The following is a 26123-nucleotide window of genomic DNA, read 5'->3' on the forward strand; positions in this document are numbered from 1 at the left end:
TTTTGGGCCCATTGAATTCTGTGGGCTGAACACTATAGCACTGAATAGGACTCTGCGGGGGGTGGGATGAGGGCATTCGACAGGGGGTAGGGGAGGCTGGTGGAAGGTCAATGGGGGAAAAAAAAGGAAATATATGTACTACTATATGTAATACTTTAAATAAAAAAGAAAAAAAAATAGGACTCTGCTTTAAAAAGCTTGCTCTCCCACCATGTGGGTCAGAGATGACTTTAAACCTGCAAATATCCCCTTATATATGCTAAATTCTGTGGATAGAGATGAATAACAGGGTTCCTGCTGTGGAGGACTCCCAACTGTCTGATTAACAAGCTCCAACCAGGACAGAGATGTTTTTGCACTTGTACCCACCCCTCGTGCCTGGACATACCTAACACCAGTGACAACAAAAATGCATGATAGGACATATTAAGGGCTGTTGCTTAAAAGCATTTAACACCTGACTTTGACACTTTCTAGCATACTAAACAACCGACTTCACAGCTCTGTGCTTCATATTTTTCACCTGAGAAACCAGTCAATAACAGTAGCCATGATAGAGAATTGTTAAGATTAAATGAGATACTATAAAGCTTACTTAGTTCCATGCCTGGCATACTGTATAGTAAACATTTTACAAGCACTGTTATTAAGGCATTTATGTCTAGGAGGGGGAAAAAAGTATAAAACATATTCCTTTTGAAGATTTATGGTGGAAGTGACCTTTAACCTGGCTCTTAGGGACATTTCTCAGGAAAAGGCATTTCCAGGTGGGGTGAGTGTAAGCACAAGCTCAGAGGTGAGGCACATAGTATCAAGGATTTAGGACTAGCTGGTATGTTTTGGGAGGCAGTGGATGAAACCGGAAAGCCAAGTTAGAATAAGATTTTGTCTTCAGGGTCAAGAGTAGAAAGTAAACTTGCTAGCCTGGGATGAAGGAAAAGTAGAGATGTAGGTTGCAGCCCGGCCTTGCCTGGAGAACAGACTGCTCTTCCATCCAGCACTGCTAACCGAGGCACCAGTAACCAGGAACATGCAAGTCTCCAAATGAGAGCACAGCATGCCCCGACGTGCTGTGTAGTGTGCTTGGCAGTTTTTTTTTTTAACCCTTTGAATTAAATTTCCTTCAGCCTGTTCAAAGGCCCTATAGAATGTCTCTCCAGAAAAATGCATGGATATTAATTTTACATATTTTCAGAAAGTTGTTTCCCTGACATCTACCTATAGATGCCAGGGTCTTGGTATGTGCTAAGGTTCCTTTTACACTGACTTCAAGTGCATCTGGTGGGCCCAGATGATCGAGATGCTGTCACACCCCCAACCAACCCCTAGGTCTGCAGCAGTAGCATGTTGTGGGGGAAGGCTAGATTCCCATCACAGTAAGTACAACTGGCTTGTGCCAAACTATCCTGCCAGCAGGATCCTAATCTTTCTCCAGACCCTCAAAACCTGGGTCTAGCTAGCCCTAGCCAACCAGCCCCATGTCATGTTAGAATTCTACTTTACTGAGTCTCAGAAACATGGACTAAGGCCATCTGCCGTCTCATTAACACAAAGAACATGTGTTATTTAATCAACTGGTCACCCAATTTTTCCTACCATTTTTCCTTCCCTAACCACATCAAAGAATTTAGGACTGATTCCCACTGTATCTTATGGCAAATGGAGCCATTTTCTTGCCCATTTTAATATGTACTTATTGAGGCACCCCCTATAGGGCAGGCATCATGCTAGGAACCAGATACAAGTTAACAAAAACATGGCCCCTATCCTTCCATATTAAATCAAGAGAAACAATCAACACCTCTTTGAAGATTCTTCTGGATTCACCTCTGTGCCTGACAAACACTACTGTATTTATGAGCGTCAAGTGCTTGGGGGCCTTCAAATCAGAGCCTCAAACCCAGACACTGTCTCTCAATGCCTTTCTTCTAATATTTAAACAAGTGGAGCCTAAAAATTGGGTTACTTGCCACGTCTGTTGGTCTTGGCATCCCTAGCTATTCCTCACCTTTTCCAGTAGGCCCTTCTTTCAGAAGTTCTGTTATTGAATGCTGGCCCTGGGCCGTTTTCCGTACTTTCATTTACCAATCCCATGAAGAAGGTTCTCCTTTTTGACAAGGGGACTCAGCTGTCACTTGCGGGAAGAGATCACCTTCCACCAGGTCAGTGATGACTGAACATCCCTACCCAGGCTGAAATAGAGTGCTCACTGAGAACTGCCTGAACCATGTCAGTCAGAAAGTAGCCCTACAAAATAGTTACTAAAATAATCCCAATGGTTAACAGAGAAACAACCTTTTCTGAAGAGAAACAAATTTATACATCAAACAGTTGTTGCACTTATCACGTCCTATTAGGACTACTGGATATTTTGTAACCAAGCCTGCAATGTGGCAGCCATTGCTCTACTTTGGCTCCTTGAGTAGAAGGCAATTAAGGAAAAGTAGCTGCTATCCTGTTTTATAAGGCTGAGCTGTCCCACCCATTTCACTCCCATGCCAGGCAAACACAGCTGGCTAGGTGCACAGTATCTAGATTTCTCCTTGGCCAGACCCACAGGACTACCAAAATATTGAGGCTAATCCAGGCTGTCCAAAATGGAACTACCAGCCACATGTGGTTAATTAAAAGTGGCTCATCCCAATTAAAGTGTGCTTTAAGTGTAAATAAATGTACAATATACATGATTTCAAAGACTTATTACAAAGAGTAAAATTCCACTCACTTCGTATTCCATATTAAAATTTTAACATTCTGAACACAAAATGTTATAAAAGGGGAGTGGAGCCCTCATCTATTTCACAGAAGACAGCCTGCCCTCTTTATAAGCATTTCCCAGGTAAAGTGGTCCAGCAAACTCATTCACTCAACTCCAGGAATACAGTTGTGACAGGTTTACAGTAAAACTAGTTAAAATACCATTTTACGAACACATTGTGCAAATGCTACTGACATGCCATCCAAATTTACTTTGAGATGGGTCTTACTCAGCGAGCTGTGGGCTCTAGCTGTCTTCCTGCCTGCTTCCTTATTAACCGCTTACATAGTTAACCAACCATGTATTTTCAGGGCAGTTAAAACAGTGCCTGAAATGAGCACTACTGTCAAGCTAAAAACAGGAAAGGCACCATCCTTCCAGGGTTGACATAAGACTCCAGAAAGGAACAGCTTTGCTGCCTGGACCCCAACCCAGATGCAACCATCCAGGGCCAGACACCATCCTCTGCTGAGCATGAGCGTGATGGGTGAGTTATCACAAGACTTTCTTGGTCACTTCAGGGAAACAGCATTCACCAAATAACACAAAGGCTGCACACCGCCGCAGGAGCTCCTGCCACTGCTGTCAAGTTCAAAACGACTGAGTGAAGCACCAGAGTCCTTTGAGGCATTTTATTTCCACATATGTATTACATCCCTAGAAAAAGAATCCCAGGATTTTCCCTCCTGTGTGTTTTCGTCTTGCTTCTTCATGGTCCATGATGCCCGCTGAGGTTGTCAGTACAATGAAACTATGGAGAGTTAAAAAAAAAATGGTGAGTTTTTCCTAAAAAGTTCAACATAAAGCCAATTTCTGGTACAGAAGGCACCACCATTCATCAGTGCTTAAGACATCTTCCTGTAACAGACACAGAAACTAACACTGCCTCCACAAGCTGGCCATGCACAGGAATGCTTCTGGAAACAAGACTCAGATCCGGCCCGGCCGGCAAGGCTTATTGGTTGAGCATCGATCTATGAACCAGGTCACGGTTCGTTTCTCGGTTAGGGCACATGCCCAGGTTGTAGGTTTGATCCCCAGAGTGGGGCATGCAGGAGGCAATCGATCAATGATTCTCTCTCATCACTGATGTTTCTAGCTCTCCCCCCCCTCCTTTCTCTCTGAAATCAATAAAAATATTAAAAATAATAAAAGACTCAGAGACCTCAGCCACACAGCTCTGCCCTGAACAAACACTGAGAAACAATGCTACTAAGCTTAATTGAAAGCAAAGACTGCATTCCTTATTTTCAAAATGTCACTTTCTGCTCTCAGGTAAGGAGACATGGAGTTTAAAGCATCTAAGTATTGCTATAAACTTGATGGACTTGTTTCCGCCACTTAGTAATTCGGCCATAGGAGGGGATCACATCAAACATAAACGAAAAGAGCAGACATTAATGGGGACACAAATCTGCTGTCTCTCAGCCTCAGCTCTCACATGCCTCTCAGAATCTGAATCCTAGCCCTAACACGTGTAATGTAGCTACACATGAGCCAAGTCCTTGAGTCAAGGTGGTTGGGAATGTAGACAATTTCTACTGCTGCAACAACAACAACAACAACAAAATTCAGCTCATCAAATTTTATCACAGCAATCCTTAGTCTTATTTCAACTGAGAAAAATTGACTCACCCAAACTGACGGGACGGAAGCAAGTTGTTCTGCCATTTTTCTAGATCTTTGAGTTGCACATCAAATCTGGGGCTGATTACTCCACACTGTAAAAACATAACACAAAACACTGTTCATACTTCACCAATAATAGAAAAACGGTAACCCAAAACAGTATTTATAATTGCTTAACAGTCATGTAAACCAATCAACTCAAAATTTAATGGGTAACTATTCTGTACAATATTTGATATAAATGCCACTTGAAAAATATACAGAATTATGACTATGCCAGCCCAGGGAGAAAAAACCAAGTATTGAGAAAGTCAATAAAAGAACACAAGGCGCCCTAGCTGGTTTGGCTCAGTGGATAGAGTGTCGGCCTGAAGACTGAAGGGTCCCAGGTTCGATTCCAGTGAAGGGCACATGCCCAGGTTGCCGGCTCGATCCCCAGTAGGGGGCGTGCAGGGGGGCAGCTGATCAATGATTCTCTCTCATCATTGATGTTTCTATCTGTATCTTCTCCCTTCCTCTCTCTGAAATCAATAAAAATATATTAAAAAAAAAAAAAGAACACAAGGCAACACACATGGCAGTTAGGTTACCAGTGTGCACCATTCCCCCACAGGCTGGAAGGCTGTCGCAGAACAACAACAAAAGTCTAAACTTTTTTTTCATAGTAAGGCATGAATATGTAGGATCTCAAAACCTTCATCGATATACTAAACATGCAAAACATTAGTATTTCTTTTATATGTATATTTTTACTGATTTCAGAGAGGAAGGGAGAGGGAAAGAGATAGAAACATCAATGATGACAAAGAACCATTGATCGGCTGCCTCTTGCATGCCCCCTACCAGGGGTCGAGCCCACAATCCAGGCATGTGCCCTTGACCAGAATCGAACCTGGGACCTTTCAATCCACAGGCCGATGCTCTATCCACTGAGCAAAACCAGCTAGGGCAAAATATTAGAATTTTTAAGAAAAACTCCACAGGCACTATCCTAAAATCTAAGAACACTCACTGCTCCACACCAATAAAGTACCACTGAACATTTCTGAGGCACACTATCCTACAACCCCAGGCAAACTTTTCCAAACTAATCTGACAAAACGTATGGGAAGCAGAAAGAGCAAAGTTCTTAATGCTATCCCAGATACGTTTGCTACTGAGACATCAACTGTCCTACCAGTACAAGCTCTCCAAGAGCCAAAGCACAGTATTTCACGCAATCACATACAAATCCTAAAACACAATGTATGTTCAAACCTCCACTAACAAGCTACATGAGTTTGCCCGTGGGCTCATACAAGATCTCTGACTAAATCAGCTGGGTTTAGAAAAATGCAAGCTGGAGAAAAAAATCTCTTTAATAAGAGCCCAATATTGACCCCCTGCTCTATAAATCACCAGAACACCTAAAAATATCAATGCAGGCAGGCTCCCACTACTTATACACAAGAAACAATGTGAGAATTAGTATCATCAAAGCGTAAACTCCAGAGGACTAAGAAAACAGGTAGACAGTTGTGTGCACACCCACACAAGACAACCATTAAAGAATTCTAAGATACTTAACAGTAAACCAAAGGAGATTATGAGGTTAGAAGAGCTTATTAAGTTTTGGAGGAATTCCACTTCCCTGGGTAGTGATTTGAGCCCACAGAAACGGACAACGGGCCTCTCAGGCCTATGCTAGGAAACCTGCTCAAGTACTCCTTTCACATCCTACCAGCTATGACGTCACTGGATTGCCAAGGGCAATCCCACACTGGATGGAAAAAATACAGTAAGAGAGAAAATCAGTTTTCCAAGCAACCTACAGTGGAAGACCTTTCTGAGCCTCCACTCCACAGCACCCAGGTTTTTTATTCAGCTAGTGGAATTAAACTACCAGCACACCCTTCCCTAACCAGATGAATCTTGAGAAACTGATATTGGTTTTGCTCAGCCAGACAGCAAAGTGGCAGGACCCGGATTTCAACTATCTTTTAGCTAGAATTTGTCAAATTAGTATACCACAGAACAAGAATGCCACAAATGAGTTCCACTGGGGAAGTGCTCTGTTCAAACTTACTTCTCAAACTATTATATACAGTGAAATGTTCAAGAACTTGGTACGCAGCATTTCTCCAACGTAAAGAGATTTTTGTTTTTTTAATTTTATAGAAACACAATCTTCTGCAGGACAGTTTTAAGATATGCTATAAAACTGTCTCCCACTGGTTACTAAGTAACTGAGACCTTAACAGAGCTCAGATCCCAGCTTCCTAACTCCTAAAAAATAGGAAAAACACTGACATACCTACTTCAAGAACAAAGAGTGAATCTGAATCTTACTTTGGGGTTGTGGTCTAATGATTACAACTAGAATCAAACAAGACATACTTAGTTACTCTGGACAACTCTTCAAATCTCTCATAAAGGCTTCATATCCAGAAGTTTTCATCTAACACTAAGTATCTACCCACACATGAAGCAAGTTCACTCTACAGGGAACAACTTTGTAAAAGAAATTTGGATAAGGAAATAACCTTACCAATCAATCTGACCTCTTCCTCTAACCAGGATTCAATTTTTGGGCCCGCTGCCCTAATGTATGCTGTACTACAGGAGTTCAGACTCCCTGCAAATCTGAAAGCTACAAACATGAACACAAAGCAGGGTAGCAGCTCAGGGACCCTGACTAGCTTACAGACACCTGCTCCCAAAGTACCTGCAATCAGTTAAACCACAAACCAAATAAATCAAATAGATCTACTAGGTTATGCTGACAACTCAAATTGAAAGGGAACAGAGACCTCAGAGACACATACAGCAAATAGAGAAGTAGTAATATTGAGAGAGCCACATTCTGTTTAAAAAACCCAACACAATCACCATGAGAGGAAGGCACAAAAGTTGTTTACAGTGACAGTGACAGTGACAGCATTAGTGGCCTTGGCCACCCAAGTTCAAGCCTGTGAGGCAGGCACGGTAACATCCAACGTTCAAATACCAGTACCACCAGTTTCACCCCAACCCTCCCATATCTCCCTTTAGACAGCCCACACTCCTCACACCCTAGGTCAACAATTCTACAGCAAGTGCAATCCTGGAGAACAAATGGAAGTAAAATGTGATATAAAATTTAATCAATTCCTAAAGTAATAGTCTTCAACTAACTAGGTAAAACAAGCACACCACCAACTATTCAGTTTCACAAGGGCAATTACAAGACATCAACACCATGTTAGATCATTCTTAAAGGTGGAAAATACTAAAATTCTTACCTTGTTCAACCTGCCTGTGAGGTTCACAACTATTTTCCCAGCTCTGTGGTCATCAATAATTTCAAATTCGCCAATGTAACCTACAGAACATAACGGACTGTATTAAATGCCAGATATCAATTTGCGAGACCTAAATATTTACACTCTACTAATATTCCTCCTGTGTGCCTACTAGATTCTTTTCCCTCATCTCAGTTACCATTTCTTTAAGAAGTTTAGGGAAAGAGAATGGCTCTGTATCAGAACTAATCTTTACAGCCTAAGTAATATTTAAAATTCAGGGGGCAGCACCCAAAACCCAGCCTACAATTCTTCCAAGTGGATTACTTCCCCTTGCCCCTTCAGACCTTCCCACTTCCAAAGGCAACTTTGTGCCCAAGACATGCAACCATCCTTTCCATCCCAAGGAGCTCTTGGATGAGCTCAGGGGCCCTCTCAATGCCACATCGCAGGTGAAGGGCCATTTAAACTCCCAAACACCCAGCAGAGCAAGTCACACACTTCACCTCTCCTTTCGACAGTCCTAACATCCTCAGTGCTTCTTCAACAGCACCCTCTTCCCAGACTATTCCAGACACAGCCCAAGTCCATTGCCAACAGTTCCCAGGTACACAAAACACAGCAACTCACCATGCTTCATCATCACAGTCAGAAACCGGACGATGACTTTGGAGCACGGCCTAATGAGAACCTGGCGTTTGCCTCTCTTTTCGGCATTGTTGATACTCTTCAGAGCATCAGCCAGGACGTTCATGCGCACCATTGTGGCTGTTCAGGGAAGACAAAACAAGAGTTTTACCGGCACTGCTAACATCAACAGGCACCCAGTCACTTCACATCCTTTTCTCTGCCTCTGTCATGACGAAGTTATCCTATTTCTAAGCAGGATTGTTCCCCAGCGGAATGTCAGCTACCTGAACGAAAATATCAGACCTGGTCCGTCAGTTATTCCGCACGGGAGCGAGAGTCACCGACGTTTTCCTGACTTCTGAAATCCAGCAGCCCCTGTACTAACATTGTCCTTTAATCCCACTAACCCAATGTCAGTCTTTTCCTATTATACAAAAAAAATATATATATATATACTACTTTCCACCTAACACCCATATCTATTAAAGAGAAAACGTCCGTCTTTGTGCCATATAACATTGTGTCAACAGCAAGTGTACCACAGTGGCAAACAGTGCACAAGAGGGGACTCTACCCCACGGGCACAAACTGCTAGATACTTTAATAAAGTTTCGGAAAGTTAGGATGGAATCCAAATCAAGCTTCAAGCGCCAAGCAGGTTGGTAGGGATCCAACCTGCTTCCTAAAGCTCAACAAAGTGATGGAGGGGAAACGCTCAAGCACTGAAGCTCCAGGTTAGTTCCCAGCAAACTGCCACCCCGGCAGTATTTCCTGCCGAGTCCTCAGCCTCACTAGCTCCCAGCGCGACCGCAGCAATGCACGGCCCTCGACAGTCCCCGTGCCCAACCCTTCCCGCCGCCTCAGCCACTTCGGGGAGATCCTGGCACCGCCGACCGAGCCGGAACTACCACCTCTCCGGTTCCCGCCAGCGCTGCGGCCTGGGCCCTATAAGGCAGCTCCCGGGTACTGAGCATGGGACACCGAGCACGACTCTCCCCTACGCCTGCCCAGGCTCCTCAAGGCCATTATCCCCGGCCCAGACACGGCCCAGCATCCTCGAAGATCACAGAAGTCGAGTCTCAGACTGCAGGATGGCGCCGATAGCCGACGGATGACGCTGGATTGACCAGACAGAGATACTCACCGGCACAGACCGATGGCGGAAAGAGAACGGGAGGGGCGAGCGCACGGAGTTATGGGAAGAGGGCAGGATCTCGCGAGATTTTCAAAGCACCACCCGGGGGCGGCGGGGAAAGACTGTGGAAGGAGGGGTAAAGGGCGGAGCCTCCTCAGGCATGGGCAATAGAGAGTAGATAGAATCGACCTTACCAGGCGAGGCCATGGGTAGAGGATAGAGAGGTAAGGCATTAGTCGGAGGTCCCATTCCCTTCTAGCACTTAATCTGTAAAATAAAAAAAACTGACAACAAGGGCCTAGATATTTGCTAATTTTTATTGCAATAACTTCACCATTTAGAATAAATTTTAATATTGCGTATTTATAGTGTCTCTGGAAAGACACACAGAAATCGGTTATTACCTCTGGGAAGGGGCATTAGGAACTGGGATGGAAGACTTGATTTTCTCCCTATACAAGTTTGTTTTGTTGTTTGAGACGTGTGTATACATTACATTTGCAAAGCAGTCAAAAATATTTTTTGTAATCGGTTGTTCCTTTTTGACTCTCCCTAAATCTTAGAAATTATTTACTAGGGCTCCAGGCGTTTCTTGCGAGTTCTGGGGAAAATTTTGGAAGAAAGTCACAAATGTTTCTAAATAAACACAGGATTCGGAGCCAGTGGCTTTTATCTGCCCGTCTGCACTGGGACAAGAACCAGTTTGTATATCTCTTATCCTCTCTGAACTCTCCCCAGATATAAACTGAGGATAATAATAATACCTGCCTCTTTTTTTAAAAAAAATATGTTATCAATTTTTTACAGAGAGGAAGGGAGAGGGATAGAGAGTTAGAAACATCGATCTGCTGCCTCCTGCACACCCCCTACTGGGGATGTGCCCCCAACCAAGGTACATGCCCTTGACCGGAATTGAACCTGGAACCTTTCAGTCCACAGACTGACGCTCTATCCACTGAGCCAAACCAGTTTCGGTAATACCTGCCTCTTAAAAGTTATTATGAGGATCCCTAGCCGGTTTGGCTCAGTGGATAGAGCATCGGCCTGAGGACTGAAGGGTCCCAGGTTTGATTCCTGGTCAGGGCACATGCCCGGGTTGTGTGCTTCATCCCCAGTAGGGGGGCATGCAGAAGGCAGCCCATCAATGATTCTCTCTCATCACTGATGTTTCAATCTCTCTCTCTCCCTTTCCCTTCCTCTCTGAAATCAATAAAAAAAAATATTTTTAAAAAAGTTATTGTGAGGGTAAGTCAGATGAGATAATGGTGACAAAGGGCTCACATTTGTTGCATCTGTCACATAGTAGATGCTCAGCATATTTTGGCAACCGAAAGAGCAGGGAGTTGTAACTACTGCGTGAAGCCCAGATGTCTTACCACCGGGAGTGAATTCTACCTCAGCTGCTCCCTAGAGTTCCTCATCTAACTGCTTCCACCCTTCCCCCACCCCCCACCATCCTTGTCTTATGGCAGTCAGTAAGACATTTTCAAAACGGACATCAGTCAGATCATTCACTTTCCAAGGGCTCCATCAAATACAAATTCCTTACCTCCCTGAAATGCACACATGCCTCCTTGAACCGTGCACCAGACCTCAGTCCCCATCATTCTTCCCTGTCTGGCTTTTCCTCACACAGTCCAAGCATACCCTACCTCAGGGCCTTTGCATTTGCTTTTCCTTCTAATTTGAACATTTCTGCCCAGTTAGCCAGGTCACACACACATACAGCCTCCTCCTAGCTGTCCCCCAAACCTGCTTAATTTTTCTTTATAGCAGTTACCACCTGAAACATTGGTGTATTTATTTTCTGTCCCCATTAAGTTCCAAGCAAGCAGGGACCTAACCAGTTTTGTTCACCACTGTACTCATAACTTGGAAGCTATCTGGCACATCATAGGCCCAGGAGATATATATACTAGAGGCCCCATGCAGGAAATTCGTGCAAGGGGCTCGGCCCTCACAACTGTGGTGGCTTGCCTCGACCCTTGCAGCCCTGGCTTCATCCCGGAATGTGTGTGTGTGTATATATATACACTGAGTGGCCAGATTATTATGATCTCTGAACGCATAATAATCTGGCCACTCAGTGTATATCCTATATAATAAAAGGCTAATATGCAAATTGTCCCCTCAACCAGGAGTTTGACCAGCCAACCGCCCAGGTCCCCTCCCCCCTGGCCAGGCTGGCCGGACCCCACCCATGCACGAATTCATGCTCCGGGCCTCAATATATCTATATATACACTCAGTGGCCAGATTATTATACGTTCAGAGATCATAATAATCTGGCCACTCACTGTGTGTGTGTGTGTGTGTGTGTGTGTGTGTGTGTGTGTGTGTATGCACTGAATAAATGAATAGGCTAATCAGTTTCCCCATCTGTAAAATGGGAATGATACTACCAATCACTTGAAGTTGCTGTTAGGATAAATGAAATAATCCAGCCCTAGCCAGCTTGGCTCAGTGGATAAAGCATTGGTCCTTGGACTGAAGGGTTGAGGTTTTGTTTTTTGTGTTTTTTTTTAAATATATTTTTATTGATTTCAGAGAGGAAGAGAGAAGTAGAGAAAGACAAATATCAATGATGAGAAAGAATCATTGATTGGCTGCCTCTTGCACGCCTCCTATTGGGGTTCGAGCCTGTGCCCTTGACCAGAATCAAACCCAGTACCCTTTAGTCCCCAGGCCGACGCTCTATCCACTGAGCCAGACCAGCTAGGGCGAGGGTTTGATTCTGGTCAAGAGCATGTACCTTGGTTGCAGACTCGATCCCAGGCCCTGGTCGGAGTGTGTGTGGAAGGCAACCAATTGATGTGTCTCTCTCACATCGATGTTTGCTTGCCCCATCTTTTCCACTCTCACCAAAAATCAATGGAAAATATCCTCAGGCAAGGATTAACAACAACAAAAAAAGAAATAATCCATTAAAGAAATTAATACAAAATCTGGCAGAGAGAGTGCACATCAACATTAACATTCATTATTATGAAGCCTCTAACACACCCCCACTTCTCAAATCCTAAGTGAGCTGCAGGAAAGCAAAGCTCCCAATTTGGAGATCTCAGGGATATAGAATTCTCTGGTTAAATATATATTACAAAAGGACCATTTGCTTTTTAAATGAACATTTCCTTGAAGAACTGGTTCCCCTGCACTTACAGGCTTTGTTTGCTAAAAATGTGGAATTCACCTTGAGAGCCTTAGCAGTATCGGGGATTGAAGTGAATAAATTCACTTTACTTTAAGAGCTTTATCATAAATAGAAAAATAGCAACATCCACTATCTCTTTATACACTTAATTCATTCATCCATTAACTTAACAAGTATCAGAATATCATGTACCAGATAGTGAGGGGACAAAAATATGTTCCTGCCTTAAGAGAGACAGAAGTCTAAATAATAACACAATACCAGACAATGTGCCATGTAGTTTGCCAATATGAAGTGCTGTGGAAATGCAGAGGTGGCCTGGGATGTTGCTAAAGCTTTCACAGAGGAAGTGCAATTTGATGTGTCATGAAGTCTAACAACTTCTAATTCGTGACTGCCACTAAGTGCTTCCTGTAGATTAATTTATTGAATCCACAAAATAAATGGGGTCATATACTGCCCTTATGAGATCTATACTATTACCCCCATTTCACAAATGAGAAAACGAAGTTCAATCTTAAGTTGACTCAATCTTAATTTTTTTTAGTTTTAAAAGTCAAAGAAAAGAAAAAAAGTGGGTTTGGATCTAGGTCTACCTGACCCTAAAATGTTAGGGTGACTAGGCAGCAGATATCCTAGCTTTACAACAGCTCCAAGAACTAGGAGGGCATGGGATAAGGATGAACAGAAATCTCCGAATGGCTGGGTTGGAATTGGGAAGTAGGGTAGAGGAGTAGAATTGGAGCAGAGGGCCAGGTATAAACTACAAGTTTGTGATTTATGCTGTAGGCAAACTGAATCCTGCTGAAGGCTTCAAATAGGATTAATCATGATCTGATTGTTAAATGACAACTAGACCTGACTGGGTAGCTCAGTTGGTTGGAGTTATCCCATACACCAAAAGGTTGCAGGTTCCTTTTCTGGTCAGAGCACATACCTAGGTTGCAGGTTCAATCCTCACTCGGGGCGTATATGGAAGGCAACCAATCAATGTTTCTCTCACACCGGTATTTCTCTCTTCCTTCCTCTCTCTCAGGTCAATAGACATATCCTCAGGTGAGGCTAAATAAATGGCAATTGTGTGGAAGATGAACTGGCATTAAAGCACCTGTCCTAAAAACTACCAAAGCTTTACTCTTTTTAGCACAATTATCTCCAAATAGCCTCCTCTCGACATTTTGTGAATCTGGGATGATAGGACCACCACTGGAGGTAACGCCAAGGCAAGTGTCAAAACAGGACTTTTGCTGTGGTCAGAACTGCCACAAGCGTAGCCAGACTGGCGTGGGAAGGAAGCCAGCCAATGTGACTGGCCAGCCTGAGATGTAATCACAGCTGCATGGTATAAAAACAGCATTTCCAAGTATCAGGCAACCACCTATGGTGATTTTGTGTTGAGACTTCCCTGTTTGGAATTTACATCAAATCCCCAAGAGGTTCCAAAGAAGGATCCATACTTCTTTTTTTTTTTTTTGCGGGGTGGATGTAGGCCTCAGAATTTGATTGAATCTGTTCCCAGGATACTCTAAGTAGACAGTGAGGTCCAATGATAAAACATTCAATTTGAGCTCTAAAAAAAAAAAAAAAGTTTCAAGTACAGGTAAGTCACCCACCACTTACTTACTGAGCAACTCATGTACCCTGGGGTACAGAGGTGCCCATGGCAGGCACTCTCCCTTCAGCCTGCATTGGTTCCCTGCCTGTTCTCCCAGGTTGGCCTTCTCACACATCACCTTTGGTTATCACTTATTCATTTCCTTTTGCATCTAGCATTTTGCCTGGATGTTTGCTGAATGAATAAATTTAAACCTTTTATTTTGTTCTTAAAGAGTACCTTATAGGCATGTATTGATCACGCAAGGGTAGTTCATTAATCAGATCCATAAATCCACTCATGTAAATATTGTACTGGCTAAGGTAGAAAGAAACAGGACACAAAAAGGGATACCAGCTTTTATTTTTCCCCTTTTCACAAAACAAAGTAGAAGAAGTAATACAGAATTAAAATCACAAAAGTAGTTGGTAGAACATGTATACACACAAAAAAAATCCAGATAAGACAGGCTTATTTACAATGAGGAAACACATGTAAATTAAGGTAGCTTGTAGTTTTCATATGAAACAAAAAACTCAAACATATGCTACATGGGTGCCACTGTTGACAGCAATATTGTAGGGGAGAAAACAACACTTATTTAGGGACAGATATACCACAAGATCCAGGTTTTACAGCATCAGTGCAATAAATTCACAGAACTATATTACAGCTAGTTAATCAGAGTTAAAGAATTGTTCCCAAATATGTCACATTTTCGGCCCTTAAAAGGTTCATTCCACAGATTTCAACTACTCTAAACATCTAGCTACTGAGAGGGAAAATGATTCTAAAACGCTTTCTAAGAGTTAGAACATCGTTATAGACCTAAGGCCATCTATCATCTACACAAGTTTGCTCTCACCAACAGCCCTTATAATCTTTAGAGAAATATCTAGGAAAAAAAGTCAGCTGCCAGCATAGTTACCACCTTCTAGACCAAATCTATAAGGACCAAGCAGCCAACATTACCATAAAATGAGAACTGAAAAATGAGTGGGAGAAAATTATTTTCTACTGAATCCTGATGAAACACAGAAAGAAGACTTTTGCCCTTTATTAGCTGGTCTTAAGAGTAAAAGTCATAGGCACGAGTCTTCATCTCTTATGTACTTTAGTTTTAGACAGCTGAAAATCTGAAACTGAAAGTATGCTAAAAATCCTAAATTCAAGCTTTTGGAAGCCTGCTATTAAAAAGCCTTTAGGACCTACTAACTTGAAAGCTAAGTGCAACGGGACAAGAGCTCTTAAACTGTCAGGTTCCCCATTTCAGAGGATCAGTTGCTCAGTTTTGCACAAGGGAGAAACCAACACAAACTAGAGCATGTATTAGTTTCATTTTATTTCATGAGGATGCTTCTCCATGGTATAGAAACAGAACTGGTCTCTTCATTGAAGTGGTAAACTTGGTCTCTATATTCTTGAAGCTGGACATTTTTTTTAAGCAGACTGGGAAGGAGACGGTACAACCAGTTTCCTATAGCCACAGGCCACTATACCTTGTATCTAGCTAAAGCAAAGATCAACTTGAACAATTATCCAAAGTCATTTGTTAACTGTACTAAAGATTGAAATTCATCACTGTATTATTTTAAAGGAAGCTGCCTATAAGTAAGAAATCAATTAACCCTGCGTGAGAAAAATCAAAACAAGTTGTATTCATGAGTTGTCCATATAAGGCCAACTGATGAGAATGCACCCAGATACACTTGACATGAAGACACTGTATAAAGCCTTGTGTGGCAAGTCTGAATTTCTAGTAACTAAGGGCAGAAGGCGTGAGAGCAAAGAGCTACTTCTGTAACACTTTAGTATCCAGGTAACAGAAACTGTTCCCACGCACAATGTATACTCCATTAATCACACTGAATAAAGAAGATGCGTTACTCATTTTTCTTTTCTTTTTGCTTAAGGAGCTTGTTCATCTCCCTTTTGGCCATTCCAATGTACTTCGAAATGATTCCATGTTGGTTTAGTCCAGGAAGCAACAGTAAGAAAGTCACTTAAAAATAAACAAACAAACAAAGTTAAGGAGGCAGTAATTCACTTCCTAAATGTTAACACATTCTAGAGAAGGCAGTTTCCCGGACTATTAGGCATTCTACTGGGAAGAAGCAATATGAAATCCATTACTTCTGTTGATATTAATATCCCAGAAACTCCCAACCTCAGATGACACACACTGCTCATTTTTACCTCCTGTACATTTCTTTCTACCTGGTCATTATGTTCTTTGTCTTAACTTCCTGCAAGACCAAAACTTCCTACAAACAATGACCTGGGTTTTAGACATCTTTCTAGACTGCCACAGTTCCTTGATGAGTGCCTTAAACTTGGTGAGCACACACGTTTAAGTTCGTTAGACTTCATTGCCCAGAATGCGCCTGTGTCCTCAGAGACTTACCGATCAGGTAGGTGAGAAGAAGGTTGTGGACCTGCTGTCCCACCCAAGCAACCGCAGCAAGAGAAACAATCATGGTCATGAAGTACTAATAATGAAAATAATAAGAATGTATCAACTCCTAGAAACAGACTAATAAAGTCGTTTTAAAGGTTGGGGAATGATTCAGTTTTTATTACCACTTTTCTTTAAAAATGGTTGGTATCTATATATAGTATATAAAACCATAGAGCCTGGCTGGCATGGCTCAGTGGTTGAGCATCGACCTAGGAACCAGGAGATCATGGTTTGACTCCCAGTCAGGGCATGTCTGGGTTGCGGGCTCGATCCCCAGTGCAGGACGGGCGTGCAGGAAGCAGCCGATCAATGATTCTCTCTCATCATTTATGTTTCTATCTCTCTCTCCCTTCCTCTCTGATATCAATAAAAACATAGTAACTCCCCCCCCACACACACAGACAAACAGAAAACTCCATTAGATCTGGCTTTATAGAATTTGGATCCATCATAGAACTAATGTAATTCTATATTTAAATTAAATAGTTTAGAATGTAAATGATACAACTTTTACAACTAATAACTTCACATAGTAACCTTATATGAAGCTGAATTAAGAAAACAAATGCGCCGAAACCGGTTTGGCTCAGTGGATAGAGCGTCAGCCTGCGGACTGAAAGGTCCCAGGTTTGATTCCGGTCAAGGGCATGTACCTTGGTTGTGGGCACATCCCCAGTAGGGGGTGTGCAGGAGGCAGCTGATCGATGTCTCTCTCTCATCGATGTTTCTAACTCTCTATCTCTCTCCCTTCCTCTCTGTAAAAAAAATCAATAAAATATACTTAAAAAAAGAAAAAAGAAAACAAATGCTAGCCCTGGCTAGGTACTCAGTTGGTTAGTGTCATGTCCAAGATTGTGGGTTCAATCCCCTGTCAGAGCACATACAAGAGTCAACCAATGAATGCATAAATAATTGATTGGCTGCCTCTTGCACGCTCCCTACTGGGGATCGAGGCAGCAACCCGGGCATGTGCCCTTGACTGGAATTGAACCCGGGACCTTTCAGTCCGCCGGCTGATGCTCTATCCACTGAGCCAAATCAACTAGGGCTTTTTTTTTTTTTTAAAAAATATATTTTTATTGATTTCAGCGAGGAAGGGAACAGGAGAGATAGAAGCATCAATGATGAGAATCATTGATCAGCCACCCACCACATGCCCCCTACTGGGGATCAAGCCCACAACCTGGGTATGTGCCTTCAACTGGAATTGAGACACTTCGGTCCACAGGCCGACACTATCCACTAAGCCAAACTGGCCAGGGCCAATAAATAAATTTTAAAAATAGAAAATAAATGCTTTCTAAGTATATGTCTCTTACTTTATTTCAGTATGAAAAAAGAAAGATTTCACTCTACTAGAATACAAATTAAATGTAAAATGTAATTTTAACTTCTAGTGACTCAGTCTAATACAGATATGCATTAATGAATACACTCAAAAGAAATTAAAGCAATAGATGATAAATATCAAACTATAATTATTCAAACAAAAAGGCTATCATTATATTACATTGAAGTAAAAACTGACTCAACCTTAAAATTTTGCTTTACTTGAATAAGTCAAAACAAAAAAAGTACCATTTTCGGTTTTTCTTCCTTTAGTGTAAAGAGGCGTTTCCACCAGCCCACAGTTCTGCGACGAGTTTTTACTAGATTGCTGCAAATTTCATGGAATCTTTGCTGCTGCTCAGTGGTCCTAGAAAAAGAATTTCCCCCTTCACTATAAGTATAGCTCTACAGTAAACAGAAATACACCATCCTCTCATATTTAAAAAGCTATCTTCTAAAGAAAATCTAAATAGAAAACAACGATTCATCATTACTAATAAAGGTGAAGTCTTTGTACCATTAAAACACCTCTGAGGAGACATATGTAAAACTTTAGACAATTAAAAAAAAAAAAAACCCACCTCTGAGAGCACAGGAATAAGTTTTTATATAAACACTAGAGGCCCAGTGCATGAAATTCGTGCGGGGTGTGTGTGTGTGTGTGGTGTGGTGTCCCTCAGCCCAGCCTGCACCCTCTCCAATCTGGGATCCCTCTCACAATCCAGGAATGCTGGCTCCCAACTGCTCACCTGCCTGCCTTCCTGATTGCCCCTAACTGCTTCTGCCTGCCAGCCTGATCACCCCCTAACCACTCCCCTGCCAGCCTGAGTGATGCCTAACTGCCCCCCTGCCAGCCTGTTTGCCCCTAACTGCCCTCCCCTGCAGGCCTGGTCACCCCTAACTGCCCTCCCCTGCAGGCCTGGTCCCCACCAACTGCTCTCCCCTGCAGGCATGGGTCCCTTCCAACTGTCCTTCCCTGCAGGCCTGTTTGCCCCTAACTTCCCTCCTCTGCCGGCTTGGTCACCCCTAACTGCCCTCCCCTGCAGGCTTGATTGCCCCCAACTGCCCTCCCTTGCAGGCCTGGTCCCTCCCAACTGCCCTCCCCTGCTGGTCATCTTGTGGCAGCCATCTTGTGTGTTGGCGTGGTGGTCAATCTGCATATTACTCTTTTATTAGATAGGATAGGGGCCTGGTGCACGGGTGGGGGCTGGCTGGTTTGCACTGAAGGATGTCCCAGATCAGGGTGGGGGTCCGCTTGGGGCGTGGGGCGGCCTGGGCGAGGGGCCTGTGGTGTTTTGCAGGCCGGCCACGCCCCCTGGTGACCCAAGCGGAGGCCCTGGTATCTGGGGTTTATTTATCTTCTACAATTGAAACTTTGTAGCCTGGAGCGGAGCCAAGCCTCCTGCTCACTTTGTGGCGGCAGCCATTTCTATTGGGGTTTATGTATCTTCTATAATTGAAACTTTGTAGCCTTAAGCAGATGCCTGGGCCAGCCAGGGTGTGCGGAAAGCTTGGCTTCCTCCATTGCCGGTGGCAACCCTAGCCTCCTGCTCTTTCCAGCTCGTGGCTGCCGCCATTTGTTTGTATTTACCGTATTTTCCGGCGTATAAGATGACTGGGCGTATAGAAGATTTTCCTGGGTTAAAAAGTCGTCTTATACGCCAGAAAATACGGTATGTATCTTCTATCATTGAAACTTTGTAGCCTTGAGCGGAGGCCTAGGCCGGCAAAAGCAGGCGGAAAGCTTGGCTTCCTCCATTGCTGGGGAAACCCAAGCCTCCCTCCTGCTCTCTGTGGCTGTAGCCATCTTGGTTGGGTTTATTTGCATATTTGCTCCTGACTGGCTGGTGGGCATGGCTTGTGGGTGTAGCGGAGTGACGGTTAATTTGCATATTACTCTTTTATTAGACAGGATACTTGTACATGTGCATGTACAAAGTAATGGTACTCTACGGTTCTAAAGCCACATTTGGTTAATGACAAAGACTCAAACTACTATAGGCTGTGCAGAAATCACAGCCTATAGTGCAAATTAATTTCTCTATTCTTTATTATTTTCCAGATCCTAGTGAATCCTAGGTTGTAGCCCACCAGAGTCCCACTGTTTTGAGGAAGATGTGAAGTTTCTACCAAACAACTGTATTTGAGCTCTTTTCAGTGAGATAATAACTACCAGAATTCACAGCATAATACTTCAACTTGGCTTCATACATTTGATGCCAAGGCAGCAACACACAACTCAAATATAAGTTTAGTCCCACTGGGGGATAATATAATCATAAACAAAACAGCAGTAAAAATACAAAAAGATCCTCCAAGAAAGCCCTTTTTTATTTATTATGTAAAATTGCCAGGTTTGGCTCAGTGAATAGAGTGTCAGCCCAAGGACTGAAGGGTCCTGGGTTCAATTCTGGTCAAGGGCATGGACCTTGGCTGTAGGCTCAATCCCTGGTCAGGGCTTGTGTGGGAGGCAACCAAGCAATGTCTCTCTCACTCATATCAATGTTTCTCTCTTTGTCTCTCCCTCTCCCTTCTACTCTCTCTAAAAATCAATGGAAAAATATCCTCAAGTGAGGATTAACAAAAACAAAACAAAAAATTGCCATTGTACTATCTTTATTATACAGATACAATGGCTGCTATTAAAAAGCAGACCTGCCCTGGCTGGTGTGGGTCAGTGGTTAGAACATCAAAGGGTCTTGGGTTCAATTTCCTGGTCAAGAGTATGTATCTTGATTGCAGGTTCAATCCCTGGCTCTATTAGGGGCACATGCAGGAGACAATCAGTTGATGTGTATCACTCACGTGTGTCTGTCTCTCAGTCTCTCTCTCTTCCTCTCCCTCTTTTCCTCCCCCACTTCATGCTCTCTAAAAAGCAACAGAAAATATCCTCAGGTGAGGATTAAAAACAAAAAAGCAGGCCCTAAGCTGGGGTATGTATTATTATCTTCTCTCCTCTAGTTCTCATCCCTGTGAAACTGCAGTAAGAGATACAGTAGGAGGATTTCTGCTGAGCCCTGGAACTTCTTGTAAACAATTTCGACCTTATATGTTGCCCATGGTCAAGGCTGGATTGTGGTCATGCAACAGTGTTCTTCCTTCCCCATTAAGACCAAACAATAAAACTGCTCTGTTGATAAGACAGAGCCACGAACTGATTTACCATGAAACTCAGTGTTTATTTCTGAAAACTTTTCTCCCGGAATTATGAATTAGCAGATTAAAATGCCATCTGGCTGATAAAGTCAAGGTCAGAAGCTGATTTCACTTGTTAAAATTTTGTACAGCATTGTTACAAACTTGCCCAAAACATAGCAGCATAATTCACTACTGAATGTGAAAAACAATTCAATTCAAAGGACACTTCCTAATATTCATCCATTCTGCTATGGGAAAACATCTTTAAATAAACATAATTATTCCATAACTTAAGCAAACTTCTTCAAAAATGTGTGAATTTTTTCTCAAAGACCCAAGGACTTACATTTAAAATTTTTCCTTTTACGAATTATTTAATAATTTGCTATTACCTGGGGAACAAAAACCTAAAGGCACAAGTAGACTACTAATCAAATTAAAATAAACAACTGAGGGAGAATAGCAGCTAGGAGGAAAAAATATATTCCAATGTCTAGTTTTGCTCATTATTGTGGTCAAAAGTGAGAATTGGCCCTCGCTGGTTGGCTCAGTGGATGGAGCATCGACCTGTGGACTGAAGGGTCCCAGGTTTGATTCCGGTCAAGGGCAATCGATGATTTTCTCATCATTAATGTTTCTCTCTCTCCCTCTCCCTTCCTCTCTGAAATCAATAAAAATGTATTAAAAAAAAGTGAGAACTGAACATTACAGAGAGATGTTGAAATTCTTTAATATGATCCCTAGCCACTTAACTATATATATCTTGGGAACTCAGTAAGTGACTAATTCAAAGAATGGTATAAATGAAATTAACAACCCACTTGTATATACAACTTGAACCTACTCTGAAATAATTGCTAGGCATTAAGCTAACTACCACTGCACTGCCTCAACATCTCAACCTTAAACACAAGACCAATCTTAAAAATCAAAATATTTCATAGCACCCAGAACAGTGCCTAACATAAAAGTAGACATTCAATAGTTGCTAAATGAATGGACAAAAATCTACCAGTTACTGTTTTTGTATTCATTCAAAAATAACTTGTGAAATTAATATACTATCTTAAATGTCAATGGAAACAAATATAAAATGTAAAGATACTACTTTTATGGAAAGCTCATTAGTTCTACAATCCTTGATAAAATATTTTAAGTAAAATATTTACCTAAAAAAGCCCCCTCTCACTTCAATAAAAGGTCTTTTAAAAAGTCAAAATAAATGTCAGACCACAAAAGACCTATCTTTCTATCTATCTAAAACCTAATATGCAAATTGACTGAACAGCAGAATGACCGGAGGAACGACCGGTCACTATGACGCACACTGACCACCAGGGGCATACGATCAACGCAGGAGCTGCCCCAGCCCACAGGCCCCAACCAGCTGCAGTGGTGGGGAGCCGTGCCAGGCCAGCCAAGGCAGGTGCGAGCTGGGGCTCCCGACCACCCAGCTGGTTGCCCCACAGATCAGCCCTGATCGCCAGCCAGGCCTAGGGACCCTACCCATGCACAAATTTCATGCACCAGGCTTCTAGTGGAGCTATATAAGTACTGGAAATTAATGATTTATATATGAATGAGCTAAAAAAAACTCTTCATATAAAACCAATAAGTCTAACCCCTAGGTATCTGATGGTTAGACACTTCTCTGTGATTAGTTACAGAATACTAATCACAGCCAACAGGGTAATTTCTCAGAAATTAGAATGCCAAATTATCATGTCACCTACCATTTATTGGAGCCAAAAATTCTAGGCGCCAGGATAGGAACAAGGTAGTCAGCCAAGCACAAAAACATAACAAAACAGGAAACACCGGATAGAACAGATGGATCTAGATAATAGATATTCCTGTTTAAAAAAAAAAAAATTAATAAAGGTTAGAAAAACATAGTCACTTTTCCTAAGTGAAGATGTTTATTCACTTATTCCTCTGGTTCGCACAGATGTTATTTGCCCTTTTCATTCTAATTTTCTCACAAGTGGTTTTCTGGAAGCTTCATGACATGATGGCATTATAGCTGCACTGTAAATTCCAAGAGAATAAGGCCCTCTGTGGTCTTCTATACTTTGTAGGAGTGTAAAGGGTTCTAAGGCCAAACAGTTTGAGTCACTGATTTATTCAACTGCATTATGTTACTGAGGTCATAAAGTACTACAAATTCTAAACACTGAGCAAACTGCTCTAAGAAAAGGCATTCTCTACAGATTAGGCATTACAAAGACACTTCCATAATGGAAGCTGTGTATTACCCGATTCCTTATTAATAACAAACACAATCGTAAGTAACTGAATAGCTCACTTACAGAAACACCAAGGAAACCACACCCATGATGGCAGGTGGAAACCAGGCTCTTTCCCATCGGAGGACTTTATCAGCCATCAGCATCACCTCTCCCCATCCTTGCAGCTGCTCTTCCAGACTTGCAGTCTCTGCAGCCTATACACGACCAATATTTAAAGCCATCATTTACTACTCTCAACATTTCTGAGAATTAATCCTAGAGAATTAAACTCTTCCAAGACATTAAATATATAAAACAGCTGTAAACCAAATCACTATTTTAAACAAATTAGTTTCTTAAAAAACTACAATTTTGGTGTCAATGACAAAAATCAGTGGAGAGCCGAAACCGGTTTGGCTCAGTGGATAGAACGTCGGCCTGGGGACTCAAGGGTCCCAGGTTCGATTCCGGTCAAGGGCATGTATTTTGGTTGCGGGCACATCCCCAGTAGGGGGTGTGCAAGAGGCAGCTGATCGATGTTTCTCTCTCATCGATGTTTCTAACTCTCTATCCCTCTCTCTTCCTCTCTGTAAAAAAATCAATAAAATATATTTAAAAAAAAAAAATCAGTGGAGAGAGGAAAAAAAACTTAATGGTCACTTTCCAAATCTAAGAACTGGGCTACTCTTCACATAAGGTAGAGATAATTAAGACCCATTTTACATTAAAGAATGATTAACCAACTTTCCCAAAGTCATGCACTACCAAGCACAGTACCCACAGTATAAAATTAGATCTTCATATTCGATTATTTCCGGTGGTTAGAATTGATTTGCTGTTTTGTCATTTCATTGATTTAAACCCCAACTTCCAAGTCCATTAGGATAACAGCCTTTCCCTGAACAGCACTCAATAAAATTCTCAAATAGCTCTTTGTGCAATGAAATAATTTAGGTGTTGACATCATTTGCACAAATAAGGAAAACTACTTTTACCTAATTATAAATGTATATATCTTCTACAGCGCTTCTTAAACTTATGAGGACATTTTGGTTAGACTTCAAATGTCACTGAAAATCTGACAAGTCGACTTCTAGGATGAGCTAATGTGGTGTGACAAAACGTTTTGTCCTTGAAGTTACACTGCTCTGCTGGAAAGAGTATCTGAGCTCCAGTCCAGGACCTGTCATTTCAATAGCGGTGCGAACTCGGGCAACTCTGCGCTTTGATCAATCCTCTTAAAAGGAACCTGGCAGGGGCTAACTATAGAGGTAGGTAGGTAGTAGGTAGGTAGGTAGAGGGTGTGTGTGTGTGGTCATGCATTTCTAAAAACCAATGCACACACAAACTACCCTGCAAAGTCTCTTAATCCCTTACAGCACCTGGGCTATTGAAACACAAACTACCCTGCAAAGTCTCTTAATCCTTTACTACAGCACCTGGGCTATTGGAAAATCAAAAGCCAAACATTAAATTATTTGCTCCTTCTAGTCACTGTGGTTGTGGTGTGGCCTGCCTTTCCCTGGGGAAAGGAAACGGAGAAAATGCACCGGTTTCTCTCGTTTTTGACTAGAGTATGCCGTGAAACCCATAGTGAGGTTACATTCGTCCGCCTCTGATACAACCTCACTCCAGTTCCTTCGGAGCCCTGCTTTATTCTGAAATCGTCTGCGACCCCCAGACTTACAAATTCCAGACCAACGCCTGGACCTCCCCTCCCATTGTCCTTCCAGCTGGACCCCCACTCCCACCAACTTCTCTACGGTGAACTCGCTGCCTCTCTGCCGTTTTCAGCTCTACCAGCTCTAACAAAATTTCAGCAACAGCCCTTTGACCCTCCACCCATTGCCCAAGCATGGGGGAAAAGAACCAAGGGGCATCCTGGTTAGGATCAGAGCGGAGAGATCCGATACAATTGGGTCCTAGGCCCCAAAAGCTCTCGACAGGCCCCTGGCGGCCCTCTGCCTGAGGCTACACCCCAGGCTTGCCACAACCCCCCTTTTCCCCCTTCTTCCTCAACCCGTATTCGCGATGACTGATGGCGCGCCCTCCTCTCCCCTTCCCCAGGGGATGTTAGGGGTCGGCACGCAGAAGCTACCCTCGAAGCCCGAGGAGCAGCCGTTGTCGCCAGCGCCAGGAACCCCGGAGAGGGCCGGGCCGCCGCGGGTTATAAACACGAGGCCGCAGCACCGCCGGGTCGAGCCCACCGAAGTACCGAAGCTCCGCCTGTTCCCCTTGTGACGAACGCCGGCACTCACCAGCAAGTTGGTGCTGCGATTATCTCCCTCGGCCATCGTCTCCAAGGTGCCGCTTCAGCGAGCCCAAGGCAACCTCCGAACCTGCCTCCGTCCGTCCAAGATCCGCTCGGCGACCCCGGCGCGACGACACGCCCAGTAAACTCCTTATATAGGCTGGCGGCCTTTCCCGACAGCCCCCGCGAAGCTCGCTCCTCATTGGGCATGTCGAACTCAAGCTTAGGGGGAGCCGGACCAACCGCTGCCCAGCGCATGGCTTGAAATCGAGGTCAAAGGAGGGCGAGGCGTTGCGGGGCCGAGGGGGCGGGGACGCAGGGTGACCAATCAGCGCCCAGGAGGGGTGCGCGGCCCCAAGCAGGCCTTCGGGAAGCGGTTGAACGGCTCCTGCCTACGCCTGGCCTCTGTAGCCCCCCGGATTGGCGCCACCGGTCGTCTCGGACCTTCTGCTGAACCTCAGAGCAGCTAAGGAGACGGAAATGTAGTTCTCGAAGAAATAAGCCGCGCTCAAGTGTCAGGAGGAGGGCATGTCTCCCGAACCTGGGACGATGGAGGGGCGGA

General features: G+C 43.2%; 2 protein-coding genes across 2 annotated transcripts; both read right to left on the bottom strand.

Moving 5' to 3' along the window:
* Positions 1–3375: 3375 nt before the first annotated feature.
* Positions 3376–9470, bottom strand: RPS15A (ribosomal protein S15a). The gene is made up of 5 exons (XM_079788587.1): positions 9422–9470; positions 8278–8415; positions 7648–7727; positions 4394–4479; positions 3376–3509 (listed from the first exon to the last, which is right to left on the bottom strand). Exons 2-5 carry the CDS (start codon positions 8408–8410, stop codon positions 3416–3418), a joined length of 393 nt encoding a protein of 130 aa, XP_079644713.1. The 5' UTR covers positions 8411–8415; positions 9422–9470; the 3' UTR covers positions 3376–3415.
* Positions 9471–14502: 5032 nt separating this feature from the next.
* Positions 14503–25691, bottom strand: ARL6IP1 (ARL6 interacting reticulophagy regulator 1). The gene is made up of 6 exons (XM_079794059.1): positions 25569–25691; positions 23392–23525; positions 22816–22935; positions 18194–18311; positions 16562–16646; positions 14503–16159 (listed from the first exon to the last, which is right to left on the bottom strand). Exons 1-6 carry the CDS (start codon positions 25602–25604, stop codon positions 16041–16043), a joined length of 612 nt encoding a protein of 203 aa, XP_079650185.1. The 5' UTR covers positions 25605–25691; the 3' UTR covers positions 14503–16040.
* Positions 25692–26123: the final 432 nt, after the last annotated feature.

Source organism: Cnephaeus nilssonii (assembly GCF_951640355.1).
Source record: "Cnephaeus nilssonii genome assembly, chromosome: 2".
Classification (NCBI taxonomy): Eukaryota; Metazoa; Chordata; class Mammalia; order Chiroptera; family Vespertilionidae; genus Cnephaeus; species Cnephaeus nilssonii.